The sequence below is a fragment of the Thamnophis sirtalis genome, unplaced genomic scaffold, assembly GCF_051295495.1.
Source record: "Thamnophis sirtalis isolate CommonGarterSnake01/CBP01778 unplaced genomic scaffold, rThaSir2_p1.2 scaffold_12, whole genome shotgun sequence".
NCBI classification, from domain to species: domain Eukaryota; kingdom Metazoa; phylum Chordata; class Lepidosauria; order Squamata; family Natricidae; genus Thamnophis; species Thamnophis sirtalis.
In genome coordinates, this window is record NW_028261392.1 from 50250715 (window position 1) to 50270228 (window position 19514).

General features: G+C 37.2%; 1 protein-coding gene across 7 annotated transcripts in view; it reads left to right on the forward strand.

Moving 5' to 3' along the window:
• CNKSR2 (connector enhancer of kinase suppressor of Ras 2) overlaps window positions 1-19514 on the forward strand; it is a 270841-nt gene that overhangs the window by 85611 nt on the left and 165716 nt on the right. For 5 of the 7 annotated variants that reach the window (XM_087726467.1, XM_014057257.2, XM_087726469.1 and 2 more), the window contains exons 5-6: window positions 1276-1317; window positions 13781-13900. In XM_087726467.1, coding sequence (XP_087582593.1) covers window positions 1276-1317; window positions 13781-13900 — 162 coding nt within the window. The remainder of the gene's footprint in view (window positions 1-1275; window positions 1318-13780; window positions 13901-19514) is intronic. The other 2 variants (XM_087726468.1, XM_087726471.1) reach the window with 1 other exon arrangement.

Here is a 19514-nt window from a genome sequence, read left to right on the forward strand (position 1 = left end):
TTAACAATGTCAACCGCATATAAAGACAATTTGTATAAGATGTTTTATAGATGGCACTTTGCACTGGTGAGGTTGGCAAAGATGTTTAAATATAAGTCAGTTAAATGTTGAAAGTGCCACCAGATGCCTGGGTCTTATTATCATATGCGGTGGACGTGTGTAGAAGCAAAAAAATATTGGACAAAAATACATACATGGTTGGAAAAGATGATAAAACAGCACACTGATTTAAAACCAGAACTATTTCTGTTGGGGATTTTACCTGAAACTTTCAGTAAAGCTAACACATATTTAATTATTCATGTATTAACCACAGCTAGAATTGTATTTGCACAACATTATAAAAGTGAAGAGATCCCTACTGATGAGAAGGTAATTAGAAAACTATTAGAATGTGCAGAAATGAACAGATTAACCCAGGCAATTAAGGAGAAAGAACAAACTGAATATTATATGACATGGAAATTATTTTATCAATGGTTCGAGAATAAAAATGGAAGTTGGAAGTAAAAGGAGATTAAAGAAGAGTAGAAATATGTTAAGAGAGAGATATAAACAATATGATAATTGTTAGTATATGATGATGATGATGATTATGCTTAATGTTACTTTTTTATCAGAAGATAGGTTAAGAGAAAAAAACAAGCAGGTTCACTATGTTCAACGGTTTAATATACTATAATTCTAAGATTAGAGAATTAATTTCAATGTGAATGATGTTGTAAATTTTGATGTTTATTACACAGAGATATTTGTACCCAGATGACACACTGTTTAAGGAAAGATAGAATGTTCATATTTAAAAAAATAAAAAACATTTAAAAATAGTTTTGTGATGACTGTATTCATTTTGTATGTAATTAGTTCATATATTAGTTAAATCATGTTGTATATTAGCTTAGTTCATATTTTTCATTTATTTTATTACACCCACACATACACCCCCCACACAAAATCCTTTATTTAGTAAACCAACTAAATATGTGAGGTGTTGTAGATAATGTACTATGGTTATTGGGCAGGATAATTCAGAATTATTGAGGGAAGGAACTGATATTTCTTATCAGACAATCTATCTATTATCTATCTATCTATCTATCTATCTATCTATCTATCTATCTATCTATCTATCTATCTATTATCTATCTATCCTTCCTTCCTTCCTTCCATTCCCCCCTCTCTCTTATATTATTGAAGTATTAAAAAGTAACCACTTTCCCCTAAATATTTCATTTCATTTAATTAAATTAATTTCAGTTCATCTTATCTTTCTAGGACTGCACAGTACATGAAACAGAGAACAAAATTTTGCATGTGGTAAGTAGCATTTATTGCATCATCATAGATATTAATAGTAAACTCGTTAAGTAAATGTTAATCCTTATGTAGTCAAACACTCTTGGTTCATCTATACAGCCTGCTTACATTCTAGGCTTTATTCTACACAGTTGTTTTACTAGGGGTACAGTTTGCTTAATTCTGCCCTACATATTGAACCATTATCTAAAAATATAAAACTATATAGATTTCCATGTACCGTGCATTTAAAGGAACAAGGTACATACTACTAGCCATTCTTTCTTGCTAATCTCTCCACTTGGAACCACCAAAACTATACCAGCACTATATCAAAAGTGGATGGTGTTCCAAATCCAAGAGAATGTGTTATTTTACCCTTGCTAAGAAGAATGGGATCCTTCTTATTTTAACTACCTTTTGGAGCTCTTTTATTTTAAGACTGGTATCAATTGTTTTTCTTTTCTACAGTAGTTCATCTAATGATCTATAAGATGTGTACTTTTATCTATGCATATTAGGCTTCCATCATATATTATTTCACTTTACAAAAAACTGTGTCCTATATCAGTTTTTCATTCTACCATTGCACCTAGCTATAGCATTTGGAGATTTATTTAGCTGACATGCACTCGGTCACTCAGTTATTCAGTTCCTAGTCATCTCATGGCTGACTATTATGCACTCTACATATGGCTACCCTTGAAGAGCATTCAGAAGCTACAGCTGGTGCAGAGTGTGGCAGAGAGGTAGTTCGGGGGGTGGGGGGCAAGAATGGCCCTTGTAATACCACTGCTCCATGAGCTGCAGTCTGCTTCTGGATGCAATTCAAGATGTGGTGATTACCTTTAAAGCCCCTTATGGCACGGGTCCAGATTACTTGAGGGACCGTCATACTCCATTGGGATTGGCCTGTACAAATCTTGCTGGCTGAGGAGGCATCCTGTGAGACCCATCAACCCAATTGCTCCAGCTAGCGGGCTCCAGGAGGAGGACCTTCTATCCTGTTGGAACATTCCCCCCCCCCCCATGTGAGGTTGTCCCCAACTCTCCTATCTTTTTGTAAGGGTCTAAAGATGTTCTCCAAGTCAGCTTGGGGCCCCAGTGGGGGAACAGCATAATGGAGATCCCACCTCTCTCCACCACAGTCCTCCCCATGTGTCTTTGGTTTTAATATTTGATTTTAACTTTTTTATGTTTTAACTTAGTTGTGACTGTAAGCCGCCCAGAGTTACCTTATGGTAAGATAGGTGGCGAATAAATTTTATGAACAAACAAACAAACAAACAAACAAACAAACAAACTGTATTATGTATTTTTGCAGCAAACTACCATATTTTTCGGAGTATAAGATGCTCTGGAGTATAAGACGCACCTTAGTTTTTAGGGAGGAAAATAAGAATAAAAAAAATTCTGCCTACCAGCATCCATGGTATTCAGCTGACAGATGGTAACAAGGCCAGCCAATGAATAGGCATAGCAACTAAATCAGCCAATGAGGGCTATTTGGACTCTGAAATTTTCTGTGTGAGCAACAAGGAGACAGGAAGGAGCCTGGCTTAGCCGAGAACTGAAAGTGAAGCTGCTTGTGTTTCGCTTGTATTTACTGCTATCTTGAAAAGCCTACTTTTGGTAATGTATTGTATATTATTATTATTTTGAATCCTGCTGAATCAGATATTTGTGTGTGCTTTCTGAATGTGATTGCTGTTGCAAATTCTGACCAGCCAGGTCAGCTTCAGTGCTTATTGCAGCCTGATTCAGCAAAGCTGATTGGCGGGTGGATCAGACTGCCGGAATACCCCCAATCAGCTGTTCCAGGCTGCAGGGATTGCCACAGACCATCGCTGTCTCCATGCCTCACATTTTTGGCCTCTGGGTGTGGGGAGCTACATTTGCTGTATAAGACGTACCCAAATTTTCACCTGCTTTTTTTTGGGGGGGGGAAGGTGCATCTTATACTCTGAAAAATACGGTAGTTTTATTTCCCTATTTGCTCTTATTGGGGATGTGTGTATATATGATTCTTTTACATGATTGGGTCAGATGTTAGGTCATTAGCATTACAAATTTAACAACATTTTATTAAATAATATATAATATGTATGGAAAGAATCTGGATTGTATTTATTATTATGGTTATAGAATAGGTTTTTGTATATATGTGTCCTCTTCATGAATTACTGCCTTTTCATGGTGAAGGAGCTTGTGTAGCTTGATAAAGCTATGAACTATGCCATGCAGGGCCACCCAGGATGGGCAGGTCATAGCAGAGAGCTCTGCCAAAATGTGATCCACTGGAGAAGGAAATGGCAACCCACTCCAGTATCTTTGCCATGAAAACCCCATGGACACTACCAAAAGGCAAAAAGGCAAAAAGATATGATGCCAGAAGGTGAGCCCTCAGGTCGGAAAGTGTCCAATATACTACTGGGGAAGAGCAGAGGGATAGTACTAGTAGCGCCAGAAAGAGTGAAACAGCTGGGCAAAAACTGAAAGGACTCTCAGCTGTGGATGTATCTGGTGGTGAAAAGAAAGTCAGATGCTGTAAAGATCTATACTCCTTAGGAACATGGAATGTAAAATTCATGAACCAAGGTAAGCTGGATGTAGGCAAACAAGAGATGACAAGACTAAACATTGACATCTTGGGAATCAGCGAACTAAAATGGACAGGAATGTGAATTTAATTCAGTGACCATCAGGTATACTACTGCAGGCAAGAATTCCTCAGAAGAAATGGAGTACCCTTCATAGTCAATAAAAAAATAGGAAAAGCAATACTGGGATACAATCCCCAAAATGACAGAATGATCTCAGTTCGAAAGCAAGCAAACCATTCAACATCACAGCAATCCAAGTCTATGCCCCAACCACTGGTGCTGAAGAGAATGAATGTGACCAGTTCTATGAAGCCCTACAGCACCTTATAGAATTAATACCAAAAATGATGTCCTTATCATCATGTTGGATTGGAATGCTAAATTAGGAAGCCAAAAGATAACCAGAATAACAAGCAAGTTTGGCCTTGGAATACAAAATGAAGCAGGGCACAGGCTGATAGAATTTTATCAATGGAATATGATGGCCATAGCAAACACTGTTTTCCAACAACCCTAGAGATGACTCTACACATGGACATCACCAGATGGTCAACACAGAAATCAGGTTGACTGTGCTCTGCAGCCAAAGATGGAGAAGCTCTATACAGTCAGTAAAAACAAGACCAGGAGCTGACTATGGCTCAGATAATGAGCTGCTCATTTCAAAATTTAGGCTGAAACTAAAGAAAGTAGAGAAAAGCACTAGGCCACTCAGGTATAAACTAAATCATATCCCTGTGAATATACAGTATAGGTGACAAATAGATTTAAGGAATTAGATCTGATAGACAGAGTGCCTGAAGAACTATGGATGGAGGTTCGCAACATTGTACAAGAGGTAACAACTAAAAGCATCCCAAAGAAAAAGAAATGCAAGAAAGCAAAATGGCTGTCTGAGGAAGCTTTGCAAATAGCTGAGGAAAGAACGGAAGCGAAAAGCAAGGGAGAAAGATAAAGATACTGTACACCCAATTGAATGTAGAACTCCAGAGAATAGCTAGAAGAGATAATAATGCCTTCTTAAATGAACGGTGCAAAGAAATATAAGAAAACAATAGAATAGGGAAAACCAGAGATCTCTTCAAGAAAATTGGAGATTGGGAACATTTCATGCAAAGGTGGACATGATGAAAGACTAAATGGCAGGGACTTAAAAGAGGCAGAAGATATTACACAGAAGAACTGTACAAGAATGAGCTTAATGCCCCTGATAACCAAGATGGGGTGGTCACTGACCTCGAGCCAGACATCCTAGAATGTGAAGTCAAATGGGCCTTAGAAAATCTGGGCAACAATAAAGCTAGTGGAAGCAACAATATTCCAACTGAACTATTCAAAATCTTAAAAGACGATGCAGTAAAAGTGCTACACTCAATTTGCCAGCAAATTTGGAAAACTCAACAGTGGCCACAGGATTGGAAAAGGTCAGTTTACATTCCAATTCCAAAGAAGGGCAATGCCAAAGAATGTTCAAACTACCACACCATTGCACTCATGTCACATGCTAGTAAAGTTATGTTCAAAATCCTACAAGCTAGGCTCCAGCAGTATCTGGATAGAGAACTACCAGAAGTACAGGCAAGATTTCAAAGAGGCAGAGGAACTAGAGATCAAATTGCAAACCTATGCTGGATCATGGAGAAAGCTAGGGAGTTCCAGAAAAACATCTACTTCTGCTTCATTGACTATGCCTTTGACTGTGTGGATCACAACAAATTGTGGCAAATTCTTAAAGAGATGGGAGCACCAGTCCATCTTATTTGTCTCTTGAGAAACTTGCATGCGGGTCAAGAGGCAACAGGGTTGGTTTTTTTTGTAATAATTTTTAAAAAATTTTTTAAACACAAATAATACAAACAGTACATATACATCTGAATACAAAAAAGGAAGACAAAAAGAAAAGAAAAAATACATATTACAGTGCGCACCCCACCCCCTGGAGACTCTTTCACCCCTTATATTTCTTAGATATACAATATATTCCAATTGTGCCCTTATACAACATTAGATATATCTATAAATATATAGATATTATGCCAGAACAACATATATTTTTGAGTAGGTTTATTCACTTTGCCTTCCACCATATTTCATTATAATTATTTACTTTAATCATCCCTTTTTAAAGTTTAATTTCTGTTGTTAATTTATAATTTGTTGCCATACTCCAAATTTCATTATACCACTCATTTCTTTGAATATCCCAATTTCGTCCCCAATATTTAGACATCACTAATCTAGCTGCCATTATCAAATTTACAATCAATTCCTTTTTTGTTTCATTTATATCCTGTTTTTCCACCAGCAACAATAATGTAATCCTCGGTGACATCTCTAGATTTACGTTCAATGGTGCTCTAATTTCTGTAAACACCATGTCCCATATTTTTTGTGCACTGTCACAATCCCACCACATATGTTTATATGTTCCAACCTCTTTCTTGTGCCTCCAGCAAATATTTGTATATTTATCATCTATTTGATTTAATTTATGTGGTGTTAAGTACCACCTCAATATCACTTTATATCCATTTTCCTTAACTCTAACAGACATATTCTTATATACTCTTCTATTCCAAATATTTTTCCAATCATTATCATTTATTTCTTTCAAATTTGATTCCCAAATTAATTTTAAACCTTTTGCCTACTCTTCTAATTCAGTTAATGTTCTATATATTTTCCCTATTCTTTCTTTCCCTGTATATTCGTCGTTCATCTCACATTCTTTTATAATCATTTCAAATTTTGTTAACTGTCTATCTTTGTCCTTGAATCTTTTTTCCACTTTTATCCATTTCTCTAATTGTATTAAATTCAACCAATTTAATTTTATATCTGCTAAAACATGTTTTACTTGTGTTATATTCTTTATCTTGTTATTCCAGTCTTCCCATTTATATATTTGATTTTCTTTTAGTTTACTAATCCATTCTTTCAATTCAGTCTTTGGGAATTTCTCCATTTCCACCACTGGTGTTAAAGGAGAGATTCCTGGCATTAGTCAGTATCTCCATTTATTCCATAATCCCATCAAGTTTTTAAAAAAGGGATTTTGTATCCTCCTAACAATTTTAATAGCTTTTTAAAACCAATAAATTTCTATAGGACCCCCTATTTCCTTTAACCCTTTTAACTCTATATCCCTCCATATTAAATCTCTAGTTACTACTATAATATCTGGGACCACCTTTAATTGATTAGTTACCCAATAATTTCTAATATTTGGAAGACCTAGCACCCCCTTCTTTAATGGTTCATACCAGAATACTTTACTTATTCTTGCTCTCTTGACTCCATTACAATACACCTCCAGCAGCCTCTGTATTTGCTTTAATTCTTCATCTGAGAATTTAATTGGGATCATCCAAAACAAAAAATTAGTTTTTGGTAAAACTTTCATTTATATCATTGCAATTCTTCCAAACCAGTGGTGGGTTTCAAATTTTTTTACTACTTATCCTGTGGGCATGGCCTATTATGTGGCTTAGCAGTCATGATTGGATGGGCGTGGCCAACTTGATGTCACTCACCAGGAGATGTCATGGATTGGGTAAAATGTGGTGAAGCTCACTTAACAACGCTCTTGCTTAGCAACAAAATTTTGGGCTCAATTGTAGTCATAAGTCAAGGACTCTCTGCCTTCCTCTGCATGGCAGCCTTGTCCTAGTAAACTCTTTCTCCTTTCTGGCAATTTTCCTCTCTGTTAGAGGCACCAAAATAATCCAAGCAATGTAAGGTTTCCTGCTGCAGCAGGGGTTTGGACTAGATGACCTCTGAGTAGCCTTCTAGCCCTAAATTACTGTGTTGTTTTTCTCTTTCTTTCTTTCTTTCTTTCTTTCTTTCTTTCTTTCTTTCTTTCTTTCTTTCTTTCTTTCTTTCTTTCTTTCTTTCTTTCTTTCTTTCTTTCTCCCTTACCTCTGTGGAAAGCAAACAACACCCCCCCCAATAAAATTCTCCCAGAAAGGCTCATTCCACATGCCTGCCAGATGAGATAATAATCTTTTTTTTTTAGCTTTTCATAATTTATTTTTTTAATTCTTGAATATTTTTTAGGATGCCAATACCAAAATATTTAATACTATCTACTATTTTTAATTTATATTTCCCTTTCAATATCTGCACTTCTTCTTTACTATGGTTATATAACATCATTTCTGATTTTCCCCAGTTTATTTGTAATCCACTATATTTCCCCGTGACCTGTCAAAACCGCGTTCCACAAAAGCGCGGTCGACGAAATAGCGTATGTGACGTCATCACAATGCGACGAAAAAGATCGAAAAATTGAAATAAAAATTAAATTACAGCAAGCCGATTCACATAAAGGTAAGCGTTAGGTTAAGGGTTAGGGTTAGGGTTAGGGTTAGGTTAAGGGTTAGGGTTAGGGTTAGAGCGTTAGCGTTATGTTTAGCGTTAGGTTAAGGGTTAGCGTTAGGTTTTTCGTTAGGTTAAGGGTTAGGTTTAGGGTTAGGTTTAAGGTTAGGTTAAGGGTTAGGTTTAGGGTTTGGTTTAGGGTTAGGTTTGGGGGGGTTAGGGTAAGGTTTTCGCTTTATTTTTACATTTTTCGATCTTTTTCGTCGCGCTGTGATGACGTCACATACGCGCTTTTGTCGACCGCGATTTTGTCGTCCGCGGTTTTGTGGTGGAACCATATTTCCCAAATTCATTCAGATGTAAATATATCTGTAGTAATTACGGGATTTTGAAATGTTAATAATGTATCATCTGCAAATAAATTTATTTTAGTTTTCTTCTGTACTCCAATCCCTTCAATCAATGAATCTTCCCTAATTGCATTTGCCAAAACCTCCATCAATAATGCAAATAGAACTGGGGATGAAGGGCAACCCTGTCTTGTTCCCCAGCTTAAGGTTGCTGTCTCGGTAACACCATCATTGATGGCTATACTCGTTTTATTCTCTGAATATAGTTGATTTATCATATGTCTACATTTTTTACCAAAACCTAACTTCTCTATTAATATCTTTAACGTAGGCCAGTCCACACAATCAAAGGCCTTAAATACATCTAATGCTAATACACCTGTGTTTTTTATTTTTTTTATATAATAACCTGTGTTTGATACCCTTCTTACTTTGTCTGATATTTGTCGGCCTCTTATAAATCCACACTAGTCATTTTTAATATAATTCTTTATAAATATATTTAATCTATTTGCCAATATTACTGTAAAAATGTTAGCATCCTGATTAATAAGTGATATTAGTCTATATGATCCTGGGTTTGTATGATCTTTACCTGGTTTCGCTATAAGTATTATCAAGGATTGCTTACAGGAACATGGAACACTTTCCCCTTCCATTATTTTATTAAACATTATCTTCATCTTCGGCATCAATAGCTTTTTGAAATTTTTATAGTATTCTACACCTAATCCATCTAACCCTGGTGCTTTAAATATCTTCAATTTATAAATAACTTCCACTATTTCCTTGTCTTCTTTTTGTGATTCCATTATTTCATTGTTTTCTTGAATTTTACTTTCATTCACATTTATGTCACTTTCCTTATATAGCTTTTCAAAGAATTTCTGAAATATCAACAATTTTTCTCTCATCATATTACATCTTTCTCCCTTGTCATTCTTTATTATCCAATCAGTCTTTTTACCTTTTTAGCTTGGGGGCTCTAGCCAACATTCTAGCATTTTTATTACTGTTTTCATAAAATTCCCCATTTAAGTATATTAGATTTCTCTGAATCTATTGTTCTATTGCAATATTTTGCAATTCTTTTTTAGCTGATAGTTATAACATAATCTTATTCTCTCTACTTTCTATATATTTACTCTTGAGTTCTCTAATTTCCTCCTCCAAACACTTTATATATTTCTCTTTGTTTTTTTATATTATAAGAATATATTATCCCTAAACCTCGCACTACTGCTTTCATTGCATCCCATATTACATCTGTATTGCTACCTCTCTCTACTTCATATTTCTTTCAATTCCCTTTCCATTTTTTTAAAAGCTCTTTAATTTTTAAAATTCTCAAATCCATTCTCCATCTACTTGCTTGTTTATAATCACAATCTGTTTCCATATGCATAGTTACCATTGCATGATCAGATATTTTAATCATTTTTATCTCTGCTCTCATTATTTTAGATAATATTTCTGGTGTTATAAATATATAGTCTATTCTCATAACATTTTTATGTCTACTAAAAAAATATGTATACCTCTTTTGATTACTATGTAGTTCTCTCCAGATCTTTCAATCTATTTCTATTAATAAATTTTCTTAAATCTGTATTATTTTACTTTATTTCCATTTTTGATGGATTGGATTTGTCAATCCTGCTATCCATAACCATATTATAATCACCTGCCATTATCACGTAACCTTTTTTGACTTCTTCTATTTCTTTACATACCCTATTATAAAACTCTCTTTGATTGATATTAGATGCATACAAGTTTGCTAAGGTAACCTCTTGCCCAAAAATCAATCCTTGAATTATAAGAAATCTTCCCAAAACATCATTTTTATAGTCTTTGCCATAAATTCATATCTTTTAGCTACAATGATTGCTACCCCTCTTGCTTTTGATGTACCAAATGCCTTTTCATATACATCAGCCCAGTATAACTCAAGTTCATTCACCCTTTCTTTCTTTTGATGAGTTTCTTGTAAGAATACAATATCTATTTTCTCTTTGCTAATTGATTTTTCAATTCTTACTTGTTTATATTTTTCCCCTAAGCCCTGTACATTCCATGTAGCTACCTTCAACAATTTTCCCATCAATTTCTCATATTACATATTCCCTTTAGTCTCCATTTGTACTAACATAAATCTTACAAAACTAAAACTACACAGTATACATATTACCCCAAAATGTAAATAGCCTCTTAGCCATCCATAAACATGTATAATGTCCCCTTCTCTTCTTCAGGTGATCGTCCTTCTTTCTGCTGCATAGGGCCTCCAGGGGAGAGAAGAGGAGCCATCCATACATGGACTTCGGTCGCCCACTACCTCCCTTAACCATCTCCACTCTATTGCTACACCCAACATATATACGTATATAACCCATATCTCCTAATGTAACTATTACAAATATTTATATACTCTCTACAGCAAACTTGTAACTCCTGTTGCTTCATCCAGCCTCCCTTTCTCCCGTAGATCTTCTCCATCTCCCTTCTTGAGAATTTCAACTTCTTGTTCATTTTCTGCATCTGCTCCATGAACTCTTCCTTATTAATGATTACAAGCTCCCCTAATTTCCCCATTGCCTCCTCCTTTGTTTCAACTCTATAAAATATTCCATCATATGGAAATCTAAAAAAAACTGGATAGCCCCAGCTATAAATAATATTGTTTTTCTTCATAAGTTGACGATGCATCTCTCTCCTCCATTGTAAAGTCTCACTACTTAAGTCTGGAAAAACTTGTGTCTGATGACCCCCAAACACTATCATTGAAACACTATATTTTGTAGTTTACGCATCAGTTGTTCTTTTTTTGCGTAAGACCAAAATGTTATCACAATGTCTCTCAGATATTTTCTTCCTGATCTTTTTGGGCCAACGCTATGTATTGTAAAAATATCGTATCTTGTAAAGCCTGGGAGGATTGAGGTAGCCCAGTCCAATACTCCTTGAATCAACATTGCTTCATTTTCTTCACTTTTTTCCAGATATCTATGTATCCGTAAATTTGAATGGCGCTGACGGTCCTGTATCTCAATCAAATCCTTTTTTCACCTGATGCATCATAATCATCTGGCTTTTTAACACCCTATTATGTTCTCCAATCTGAGTCTTCACTTCTATAATATTTTGTGTAATATCCTGACTTTGTTTCACCAAATCTGTTATTGTTATATCCATATTGTCCATTTTATCATTTATTTGTTTCATATCCCCCTTTATATTTTTCTTCATTTCTCTTAATTCTTGTAAGATAATATTAAATTTGTCTGATTGAGCCAGTGATTTCTCAGGCGATTTTTTCCTCGCTTCCATTTCTAAATCTTTTTCAACTCGAATCAGGCATAATTCTGAAGGTCTGAGGCCTGCTTTGAGTCTTTTTCAAACACTTTCCACATTTTGGTACATTTTGACATCCGACCCTCCAAAAAGAGCTCTTGACCTTTTAAACGTTTTACAGTCTATAGTCCATAAATGTCACTTACTCCTTCGTCTTTATCTCATCCTTATCAGCTTATCTCTGAGAATGCAATTTAATAAAATTAAATAAATCCAATGGCAACAGTTAACTTTATTATACACAACTTATCCAATCTGTGTCTTAAAAATATTTAATTTCTCCAAACGTCGACACTTCAACTGGAAAAAGGGAGTAATGGGCCTTCACACACTAAACACATAAATCAGCTATTTATCTTCTCAGCTGTACTTGTTTAAACTCTTTCCAAATTCTTTCTTTCTCGGGCTTCAATTGAAGGCCCTTCCTCTCCCATCCAAAGGCCTCTCAAATTTTTAAACAAATGCTGAGGCTCAAAGCTCCTCCAAAAAAATGTCCAATTCCAAATCAAATACAGTCCAATCTTCAAGAGAAAATCAAGGGAAATAATTCACATTTCATAATCTCTCAGATTTCATAATTTTTAGTTAGGTGTTATCTTTTGTAGAATCATTCTCTGCAATGGTGCAGAGGAGGCAGAAATTCAGCATCAGTTGTCCATTCTGGCAAGCTCCACTCCCATCAAGAAGCAGCAGTGAGAACTGGACATGGAACCGCTGATTGGTTCAAAATTGGGAAAGGAGTCTAGCAATACTGTCGCCTTGCCTATTTAACTTATATGCAGAGCACATCATGAGAAAGGCAAGGCTAGATGAATCAAAAGTTGGAATTAAGATTGCTGGGAGAAATATCAACAACCTCAGCTTTGCTGATGATACCACTCTAATGGCAGAAAGTGAAGAGGAACTAAAGAACCTCTTGATACAGGTGAAGAAGGAGAGTGCAAAAGTTGGCTTGAAACTCAACATTAAGAAAACTAAGATCATGGCATCCGGCCCTTTCAATTCCTGGCAAATAAATGGGGAAGAAATGGAGGTAGTAACAGATTTTATTTTCCTGGGCTCCAAGATCACCACAGATGGGAACTGCAGCCAAGAAATTAAAAGATGCTTGCTCCTGGGGAGGAAAGCTATGGCAAATCTACACAGCTTACTAAAAAGCAGAGACATCACCCTGCCAACAAAAGTGCATATAGTCAAGGCTATGGTTTTTCCAGTTGCAATGTATGGCTGTGAAAGTTGGACCATAAGAAAGGCTGAGCACCAAAGAATTGAGGCCTTTGAACTATGGTGCTGAAGAAGACTCCTGCGAGTCCCTTGGACTGCAAGGCGATCAAACCAGTCAGTCCTAGAGGAGATCAACCCTGACTGCTCTTTAGAAAGCCAGATCCTGAAGATGAAACTCAAATACTTGGCCACCTAAAGAGCAGGAAGGACTCACTGGAGAAGAGCTTAATGCCGGGAAAGATTGGCAAAAGAAGAAAGGGACAACAGAGAATGAGGTGGCTGGATGGAGTTACCAAAGCAATAGGCATGAACTTAAATGGACTCGGGGATAGTAGAGGACAGGAAGGCCTGGAGGAACGTTGTCCATGGGGTCATGATGGGTTGGACACAACTTTGCAACTAACAACAACAACAATATATGTGTATTCATCAGCCATATATTTGTTAATTCTCCCAGAAACAGGGAGAAGAGAAAAATCCTCAATCTCTAAACAGATTTTTCTTTTTGAATTTTTTCTGATTGATTATTTTATCATAATTGCAATTTTATAAGGGAGTAAAATTGTATCTTTATGCCCAAGGTTTGCTGTGTTAGATTTAAAGTTCCTGGGTTAATATACTTTTTTTCCCCCCTAGTGTAAGACTCTATCTAGTGTCTGTGATCATATAATTTCACTTTCATCTGATCCCCTCGTGTCTCAATCTGCTCACCTGGAAGTGATTCAGCTAGCAAACATCAAGCCAAGTGAAGGGCTGGTAAGATGTACACAGTTAATCAAAACTTCATCCAGGATGGAAGGAATACGTTTTCTGAATAAAATGTTTATTTGGCATATCTAGACCCTTTACTGCAAATCTGTATGAAGCAGTCAGATACACCATGGTCAGTATTGCATGTTAACAGTTATTTTATAAAATCCTTAAGAAAACAATATCAATTGAAACTATCTTTAAAGTACTGTAGTGGATTGTATTCTGTAGTTTTCTAGAATTGGTTTTCAAGTTTAAATTACAGAATACTGTAAACTTTATCGTGTCTCTGACTGATAATATATTAATAATAACTTGTAAGGTATTCTAATACTTGAAGAAATAATCCTAATTAATTCATGAAAATGCTTTCGATATATATAATGCAGTTACAAGTCTGCTTATCCAAATATATTGATATTATTGATACTGTTTTCCCCAAATATTGTTGCTTTAATTTCCTCACAGTTATGCTCCGTAAATTTGTTATAAAACAAAGAATAACACTTAATTTTTTTGGATATGTATTTGGTTTTACCTAAAATATTTTAAATCCTGAAATCATTGTTTTCTAAATTTCACAATGTCATTTGCACTCAATCTCACCTTTAATCTGCCTTCTACTGTGCTACTCTGTAGTCCCTTGTTCTAAATCTTGTATTTGTCTTAGTGTCATAGTAGCATATTAAAATCATTTTCTATTCTACCATCTGTAATTTATTCCATATGCTATATCATAATTTGATTAAAATGTCTGCACTTTCATAATTTCATTGGATGTTTGTACACCTTTCCTACTCCAATCTATCCTTTTAGAAACGCTTTCTATGAGATGACCACATTCTCTTTTTAATTGTAAATATACCCCCTGCCCCTGCCATTATGGGTCCGGGTAGGAGTGGGGTCGAGGCCTTCAGCTTGATGTCCTCACTGGCTTCAGTTGGCTGCTATGGAAGACCGGGTGGACCTTCCCCAATAGGCAAGGAAGCTTCAACTCCACTGTAACTGGGTCGATCACCCTGACTATGGGGAATGGACCCAAGAATGTCAGATCCAGGTTTTTGCATGGTAGTCTCAGTTTCAAATATTTGGTGCAGAGGTGCACATTTTCTCCTACCTAAAGGTCTCTGTGGTGACCTTTTCTTGTCCATATGGAGTTTCTGGGCCTCATCCACTTCTAGCAATGTCCACTTGACATCCCCCCAGGCTCCTGCAGATTATCAATCAACTTCATCAACCTGCTTAAGGAAGGGGCCTCCAAAGGGAACTCAGGGATCGGCACAAACTCCACCCGGTTCACTACTTTGAAGGGGATATGACCAATACTGCTGTATATTGCATTGTTTTATGCCATCTCTGCAAACGGCAGAAGTTGTGCCCAATTAGTCTGCTGGTAGGTGATGTAACATCATAGGTACTGTTCCACCATTGCATTAGCTCTCTCTGTGGTCCCATTGGTGCTCTGATGGAAGACAGAGCTAAGCCTTTGTGATGACTCAATCGCTCAAACAAACTCCCTCCAAAATTTGGCTTGAATTGGACTCCTTGATCTGAGATTATCTTCCTTGGCACCCCATGTAGGCAGAAGATATGTGTCAGGAACAGTTTGGCTAGCTTGTGGGCTGAGGGTAGGTCTGGACACGTGATGAAGTAGGCCTGTTTTGAAAAAGATCTATCACTGTCCATATCACCATGTTCCTGTGCCTCTCTGGAAGTTCCACAATGAAGTCCATGGCTATTTCTTCCCAGGGACTAATGGGGTCAGCTGTCAGCCCTCGAAATGGCAAGCCTCTGGCAGACTGTCTCAGGTTGCCAGTTTTGGGGTAGAGGCTTATAAGGATAATGAAAAACATTATAGCCCCCAAAATGACAGATGCAATCATACTGGGACTCTCTTGCTAGACAAATGGGGACCAATCCTCTGGTGGCAAGGGGGTACCTGCAGGCTTAAGATAGAAAAGGGGCCCCAACCCCTTTTCCTCCAGCAAGCAGAAACACCACCCAAACAGGGAACCCCCCCCCCAAAAAAAATGCACACCAGAACATCTGGGAGCCACATCCGATGAAACCCCAGAGACCGAACAGATCCCAGGGGAATATCAGGACCTCGTAGAAGTATTCAGCGAGGCAGAATGCAACATTCTGCCCCCCCCCCCACCGTGAGGCAGATTGTGCCATCGAAATCATCCCCGGGGCAAAACTACCCAAACCCAATCTGTATGCCATGACACCCTGGGAAATGCAAGAAATGTGCAAATACATAGACAAAAACCTAGCACGAGGGTTTATCGAGCCAGCCAAGCCACGGGTTGCAGCGCCAGTCCTCTTCAAAGATAAAAAAGGCGGAACTATGAGGCTGTTTGTGGACTTTTGGGGGAATAAATGCTGCGTGCATACACAACCTATACCTACTCCCCCTCATGAAGGACATGCTATATCACCTGGCCAAGGGAAAAGTGTTTACCAAACTAGACCTCAGAGAAGCATACTACCGAATACGGATCAGGGAAGGAGATAAGTGGAAAACAGCATTCAATTGCCCCCTAGGGAGTTTCCAATTCAAAGTGATGCCTTTCAGACTGCAGGGAGCCCAAGTGGTGTTCATGCAGTTAATAAATGAGGTGCTGCATGAGCAAATCTACAAGGGGGTCCTTGTCTACCCTGATGACATCCTCATCTACACGGAGACCATGAAAGACCACATACCCCTGGTCTGACAGGCACTGGAAAAACTTCCGGCAGCCAACCTGTACATCAAGCTATCAAAATGTGAATTCCACCATGCACGGCTAGACTACCTGGGTTACCGAGTGTCAAATGAGGCAATAGAGATAGACCCAGACAAAGTACAAACCGTCCTAGACTGGCAAACCCCTTGCACCCTCAGACAGCTACAAAGCTTCCTGGGGTTCATGAATTTTTATAGGCAATTCATCCCTTCCTTTGCAAAGATTGCTAAACCCATGACACACCTCCTAAAGACAGGGAGCCCAGGAACAAAACCTCGTCCAGGACAACGGTGGGACCTACCCTGCCAAGAGACATTCGAAATGGACATTCGAGGAAAGCTAAGGCTCACAATGAAGAAAGGCTTGCCACAAAAGTAAAAATTAACCAAAAAAAATGCTTCTTCCAACATGTTAAAAACAAGAAAAAGTTTAAGGAAACAATTGGTCCATTGCTGGGAGAAAGTGGCAAGAAGATGACAAGCAACAGGGAGAAAGCAGAAGTATTTAACTCATTTTTTGCATCTGTCTTTACACAAAGGGAAAAAACAGTCCAACCTATCAAAAACAGCACCACAAAAATCAGATTAGGAACACAAGTTGAAATAGGGAAGAAAATGGCAAGTGAGCACCTGTCTACCCTAGATGAGTTCAAATCACCAGGACCGGATGGATTACACCCCAGGGTTCTGAAGGAGCTGGCAGACAAGATCTCAGAACCATTGAATTATATCTTTCAGAGATCCTGGAGCACCGGGAAACTGCCAGAGGACTGGAAAAGAGCTGATATAGTTCCCATCTTCAAAAAAGCAAAAAAAAAAAAAAAATAGATCCAGAAAACTACAGACCTATCAGCCTGACCTCAATACCAGGGAAGGTTCTGGAAAAGATAATCAAGCAATGAATCAGCAAACACCTAGAAGTAAACAAAGTAATACCCAAAAGCCAACATGAGTTTGTCAAAAACAGATCATGCCAGATTAATCTTATTGCATTCTTTGATAAAGTAATAAAATTAGTGAACCAGAGGAATGCTGTTGATATAATTTACATGGAGTTCAGTAACTCATTTCATAAAGTAGACCATAAGCTACTACTGGAGAAAGTAGAAAAAAGGAATTAGACAGCATCACCACCAGATGGATTTGTAACTGGCTGACCAACCGCACTGAACATGTAGTCCTCAATGGAACTGCATCTACATGGAGGGAAGTATGCAGTGGAGTACCCCAAGCCTCTGTTTTAGGCCCAATACTCTTCAACATCATCAATGATTTGGATGAGGGAATAAATGGGGAACTCATCAAATTTGCAGATGACACCTAGCTGGCAGGAATAGCCAACACTCCAGAAGATAGGCTTAAGATACAGAAGGATCTTGACAAACTTGAACATTGGCCACTATTGAATAAAATGAAATTCAATGGTGAAAAGAGTAAGGTTCTACATTTAGGCAACAAAAATGAAATGCACAGGTACAGAATAGGTGGTACCTTGCTTAATAGTAGTAACTTTGAGGAAGGCGGGGCTTAGCAGTGAGAAGATGGAGTTTCAGGCTATTCCTGAAATCCCTCTATTCCGAAGGATTTTTGGACGGGTTCTTTGAACTCTAGCTGTCCCGGAGACGACAGTGAAGGTGAGGAGAGACCCAGGACCTCAGAGACACCCGCAAAGTCTCGGGGGGGGGGTATTAACTCCTCGTGCCAATTCCTTTCTGGATTAGCTGCATGCTAACTGAAACTGCAGGTTGCCCCTAAGAATGGCAGAAGTGATGTCATCTGGTAAGCTGATTTTATTACTCAAGAGAGACTGTCCGCGCTAAAAGCTTAAGCTAATTGAAACCATAAAATAGAAGAATCTAGCGGCGAATTGGTCTTTTCTTAATGGATTTATGGCTGGTGGCTACTTCATTTCTTAAACGCTTCAAGGAATGCTTCGGCAACCCCCCTCACTGACTCTTTTTAAGTGGATCGTAAAGTTAACTCTCTACTAATTAGCCTGTCATGATCTGACATTTTTATTACTTGGCTGTGCTTACGATCAGATAAGATTGCACAGTTTCCAGCGTGTTTCTATTTGAAATTTCTAACTGCGACACATCATGGCGTCTGAAGTCCCATTTCAGATTCTTTTTTCTGCTTGCCAAGAGCTTTTTGACTCTTTTCAGAGATTGGAAAGAAAATTGGATCATCTGATTTTAAAATATGAAAGAAAAACTGAGATCGTTGAATGTTTGAATGTTCCTGAAATACAAATGGAAAATGTGAGAAATGGCGTCTGGTCTATCTCAGAGGAAGAAAGGAGGGGGGGAGCCATAAAGAAGATTCATTTAAAGAGACAGAGTGCAGGAGAAATGGAAACTCCACCCTGGAGAATTAAAGTCAATTTGAAAAATTTTACAAGCCCGGGACAACATTATTATTTCATCACTGACATTCAGAGCCAAAAGGTGCGAAGATATTTTTGTTTGGACTTGCTTATAAAAACATTTGGTAAAAATTTTTGCTGTTGGAGGGACACAGGCTGACAGATGTAAGAATATAACTTAAAATTAGCTAAATCTGATTATTTTAATTTGTAATAGATATAGCTGAATAATAATTGATATTGATGGTAATGTATATAATGTGGAATTGGCTGATTGAAGAATACAATTGAAATCTAGCTAATTTAACTGCTCTCTTTGTAACAGATATAGCTGAATAATAATTGATATTGATAGTAATGTATATAATGTAGAGTCGATATGATAAATAACAATCGGATATGAGAAAACATTTTTGGATTATACATAAAGAGTATTAATTACAATAACTACCACTATTATAAAAACTAAATAAAATACATACAATCAAATGTTAATCAACACTGGGAAAATGTTATGATATATGATA